This window comes from Micropterus dolomieu, linkage group LG03 (assembly GCF_021292245.1).
Source record: "Micropterus dolomieu isolate WLL.071019.BEF.003 ecotype Adirondacks linkage group LG03, ASM2129224v1, whole genome shotgun sequence".
NCBI classification, from domain to species: Eukaryota; Metazoa; Chordata; class Actinopteri; order Centrarchiformes; family Centrarchidae; genus Micropterus; species Micropterus dolomieu.
This window is the reverse complement of record NC_060152.1, coordinates 3,368,093-3,373,158: the sequence shown is the minus strand read 5'-3', so window position 1 is coordinate 3,373,158 and position 5,066 is coordinate 3,368,093. Positions and strand designations below refer to the sequence as shown.

General features: G+C 39.1%; 1 protein-coding gene across 1 annotated transcript; it reads right to left on the bottom strand.

The window, feature by feature from the left end:
* Positions 1–1,550: 1,550 nt before the first annotated feature.
* LOC123967665 (C-type lectin domain family 17, member A-like) lies at positions 1,551–4,713 on the bottom strand. Its single transcript, XM_046043844.1, has 5 exons — positions 4,650–4,713; positions 3,550–3,826; positions 3,297–3,460; positions 3,060–3,172; positions 1,551–2,983 (listed from the first exon to the last, which is right to left on the bottom strand). Exons 2-5 carry the CDS (start codon positions 3,629–3,631, stop codon positions 2,857–2,859), a joined length of 486 nt encoding a protein of 161 aa, XP_045899800.1. The 5' UTR covers positions 3,632–3,826; positions 4,650–4,713; the 3' UTR covers positions 1,551–2,856.
* Between the last annotated feature and the right edge of the window lie 353 nt (positions 4,714–5,066).

Sequence of the window (5,066 nt, the reverse complement as noted above, 5' to 3'; positions counted from 1 at the left end):
CACACACGCACTGACAATGTGCGCACATACACACTGAAAATGTGCTGTTCTGTATTAGTTACCATGGCCATCTACCCTGGTAAGAAGTTAACTGGTACTGAAAACCCAGGGTTAACCCCGAAGTTATCAGGGTAAGCTCAAATCCTGCTTTGTGGTACAGGCCCCTGGTCTGGCTTGAACAAAACTGTTTTAAAAAAAATAGGCCTCTGTAGATTCAGAGTGCTTTTTTAGCAGGAAAAGCGATGAGAGCAGCTGCAGTGCAATAGAGTGAAGCAAGTACAGAATGTTAGTGTTGTAGTCAAGACCAAGACCAGAGTTTATCAAGACCGAGACAAGACCAAGACTTTTAGGGGCTCAGACCAAGTCGAGACCAAGACCGAGGGAGAGCGAGATCGAGTCGAGACCATTTCCCCACATTACACACACACAATAAAATGTGGAACGAGATCATAGGTACTTCTCAAATTGATGGAACTGTAAGATCCACATTCCCATTAAAACACCCACATACAAACACTAAGAGCTGAAATCAACACAAGCGTCTTTATTCAACACTCCTTTTCCATGTTTACGATCGCAGGGAAGGGGGACAGTCATTAATGGGAACAACACATATTTCATTAGGGTTATTGGTTGCATTTGAAGCAATAAGTTTTACATCCAGTCAAAGGAAGTATGTTAACAAATAAATCAGACAATGCAAAAGCATTGTATTGATACTCCCAAAGTTATGGTCTTCACTGGTCTTGAAATATAATCCCGAGTCCTCAATGTCCAAGACCAAGACAAGACCAAGTACTAATGCGGTTGAGTCCGAGACGAGACCAAGACCATCAAAAAGTGGTCTTAAGACTGGTCTCGAGTACTACAACACTACAGAAAGTGATGGACACAAACAGCAACTTAACTCATTGGCAAAGGCATATAACAGCAGGGCGGTAATTTTAGTCAATACAAACAACTTGTGATTTAATTGAGGCAAAGGTGATCAATAATGTGATAGTGGTATATTTTTTGTTTTGTGACCAAATAAGGTGATCTGCATTCAGACAAACTGGACAACACTTATGGATAGAGTGATGTAGGCTATTGATGAGCTCTTAAACATTCAAAATGTCAACACTGCCAATTATCACACATGTCTAAGCAATAATGATCCTTGAATAAATAAATAAATCAACAGTTGTACATTGTTTATAATACTGGCATCAAAAACCCTTCCATTACTCATCTTCTGTACCTGCTTACTGTCTGTTGACAGTCCTGGTGGAGCAGGAGCCAGGGGCTTTGTTAGGATCTTGAAAGAATGGGGTCTTAGCCCGGCCAAAAAATCTTTTTAATTGAACCATTTTGTAAATGTGTTATTATTACCAGAAATAATACAACAGTAATCTTAAGGGATGGGGTGCGGTGGGGGGCGTGGGGTTGATTCTGGGGTCCTCCCACAGAACAATTTGAGCATTAATCGCTTACTGAATTCCATCATTTCAGACAGCGGGTAACAAAATATACATTCAAAATATAAAAATTTAACAAAGTGCAGGAATGCATTCATTCAATACTTTATTCACAACAACAAGACATTATATTACAAGTACAATCATAAAACTTATACTGATTTGTGAATAGTGACACCCATATAAGCTATCTCAAGCTTGTATCTAAGGGCCCAGAAAGTAAGGAAATAATTTAACATATATACAAACTATTAAGATATTATCTAAATATATACTACAATTAAGTATTCCAAAAATGTACCAACATAATACCCTAAAAACTAAGCTACCGTAATCCTAGTGGTCCCTAAACAAACAGACAAGAATATAAAAATTTGTATCAGTCCATCATTAATTAGGTAGGTAAACGTACATTGAATAGAAACTCTGATAAATAAGATTTGCAGTACATTTTAAACAGATTCCACAATCAAAAAACAAATCATCATCTAAATGTTGTCCCCAGCCATTAAGTAATTGTAGCTTGAACATCTATTTCTAGTAGCTGCCGTCTTAAGGTCCTTTTGTAGTATTTTTATAGTATAATCAATTTCATTCCATAGCTGTGGACCTCTGCAAACCACAGTGAAGCTCGTACATTTACGTTTACGTTTTTTACCCGTTATGAGATCCTTTTTCCTTGTCTTAGATGTATGCGAAGTACATTATACATTATTATTACTGTTTTGTGTCTTTTAATTGAGGAAGTAACCTCTTTAAATGGGCATGTGGCATCTATTGATGTCAATGATGTGTTCTCATTTCAAGAATAAATTTAAATAATAATTTGAGAAAAAAGAAATGTGAAAGTCAAAGAGTGAGTGAAAAGGAGTGCGGTCCCTAAACAAAGTGTGAACAGGTGAACGAGGAGAGATGAAAGGTGAAAGCAAGAACCAATCAGTGATATGAAAAGAAGGAAAGAAAGTGAGGATGTGAGGATAGGTGGAAGGGGTAAATAAAAATGGGAATAAACTGGAGATCTTTACTGCACAAATCATAAGCACTGCATCTCTAACAAAGCAGAAGAAAAGCACATTCAGTAACTGGTGTCAGCAGTCAGATTCACAGAATCAATATAATCCATTATTTAACTGCTCATATACATTAGATCTGAGTGTCTGTTTTTCTGCAGTGAAACACAAACAGCAATACACAAACAGGTTTATAATCTTTTTTACTAGTAATAAGTTATTTGCTTGTTTCTATTAAAATGTAAAAATATTTTAAATAAATTGTGTTTTGAAAAACAAGAGTTAAAAAAATCTTTGTACTTTAATATTTATAAGCCGGTTAATATTGTCTTATCTGTAATGAATCGTTACAGAGTCCCCAGTAACCTTCTCAAGTATGACTGCAGTGTTTAAAGAGATAAAGCCTTCTTTTTGCAGATCCATCTGTTTCTGTCACCACAGCTCACTGATTTCCATCCTTCTTTCTCTACAGAAATTACACACTGACCGTTGGTAGCAGGTTGTTGTATCCAGGAGCTGAGGGAAGAACATGATGTTTAGATGCAGGCTGATAGATTTTATGCTTCAAAATGTTTATGAATGTGTCTCTTACTTTTCAGTCAGATCACTTCCATCGACCCACTTCCATTTCCCATCTTCAGCTCTCAGGCCAATCCAGTATCCCTTGGTTCCTGAACTGCTCCAACTGTTTTTACTGATGAATGTCTGACAACAGAGAGACAGTTATCAGATATTTAAACACTATACTTAAATTAACACACTGTGGCCTAAAAACTCAGTGTGAAAATACATTTTCATTGAATGTAGGCTGTCATAAATTTCTCATTACCTTTTCCGTTTGATCAACTATAACAACCAAATCTGAAATCTTTCCTCTGCAGTTTTCTCGAGCTTCTTCCCAGGTTTTCTGACCAGAAACATCAGGGTTATTAATCCCATAGCAGCTGGACTGGGAGAGTAACCAGCCACCCTGACAAGCTTTACACTGTCTGTCTGAAACAACAGAGACCAACCAATAAACATCATTACTGCATTATGTTATTAGTATTATTTTTTACCTTAATAACAGGATCTGAACATACTTTGGTTTTGTGGTTTTGGGCAGTAGGCATCAATGCTCCACTGAGCTCGACTGACATTGAGCTCATTCCACTTTGTCTCCATGTTTCGTATTTGTTCTGTTAAGTTGTTCCTCTGTGACTCCAGCTGCTGGTTTTGTGATGTCAGGTTCTGGTTTTCTGCAGTCAGTTTTACAATCTTACTTTCTAAGACAGTATAGCCTTGTGTCAGATTGTGAAACTGGACGGACAGATTGTTGTGGATCCTCAAGTTTTCATCTTCTGAGAGTTTGCAGAGATGCTGCACTGTACATTACAATGGACAGAATGTGGAAGAAATGGTTGCACATTGTTGAAAATAACAATTGCATAACAAGAACTGTCCTATTACTTACTTTGGCTACGTTCAGACTGCAGGTCTTAACGCTCAATTCCGATTTTTTTCCCAGATCTGATTTTTTTTGTTTGACAGTTCACATTATAGTTTAAATGTGGCCCACATCGAACTCCAGTCTGAATTGCCTGAAAGTGACCCGCATGCGCAGAAAAAGGACAAGACGTCACAAGCAGCACGCTGTTGCAGGCTACAGAAGTAAACACGGAGCAACAGGGGTTAGCTCAGGTTAGCTCGCGGGAGACTCCAGTTTATTATTAGAGAGCCACATGTTTGATAAAGGCTTTTTGTGGAGCTTTTTGTGGAGCTTTTCGTTCCACGCGGCTCCAGTGACGTCAAAGTCGCATCAAATGCGTGTCGAGAGTGTCGAGACTGAGGTCGCATTTAAAAAGATCTGATCTGTATCGGATTTGGACCACATATGGAAGTGGCCCAATTCCGAACTGGAAAAGATCAGATTCCATGGGACTTGGGCTGTTCACACTGTCATAAAAAGATCAGATCTGAGTCACATATGGGCAAAAAAATTGGATCAGATTTGGGTCAAATTGGCCTGCAGTCTGAACGTAGCCTTTGTTTCTGCATGCATTTTTACATTGATTATTGTGTTAAAACAAGATCCTCTGGTTATGGTTATAGTAATGGTTACAGAGGAAATCTGGTGCTGTTATTCTTCCAGGTGTGTCTCAAGTCTGAGGTACTGCATAGACTACCTGTTTTGTATACTTACTGTAGACACAGACTGCTATGATGCCCAACAGCAAAATGACACAAAGAATCCCCAAACAACAAGCCACCTGCTGATAGCAGCGACCTCTGCTGTTTGTATTCTGGTCTGGCAAAAGTCCTGCTGAGACTAAACAACACATACAAGTATAAGGCTTCAGCAGTCTGAGGAGAGGGGGTTGTAGCCAATTATGTGGTCTTGTCGCTGCCACACAGACCACTGGTCGCTGCCTTGCTGCCAGGCTGCCACACCGACCACTGCTCTCTGTCACACAGACCACTGGTCGCTACCACTAGAGGCGCTAAAGATACTGGTCACTGCCACACCGACCACTGGACGCTACCACAGTCTCTAAGGGAAGGCTCCTTTCTGTTCCTTGTTACACAAACTGTGGCTGTACACATTTAAAAAAGTCAGTTT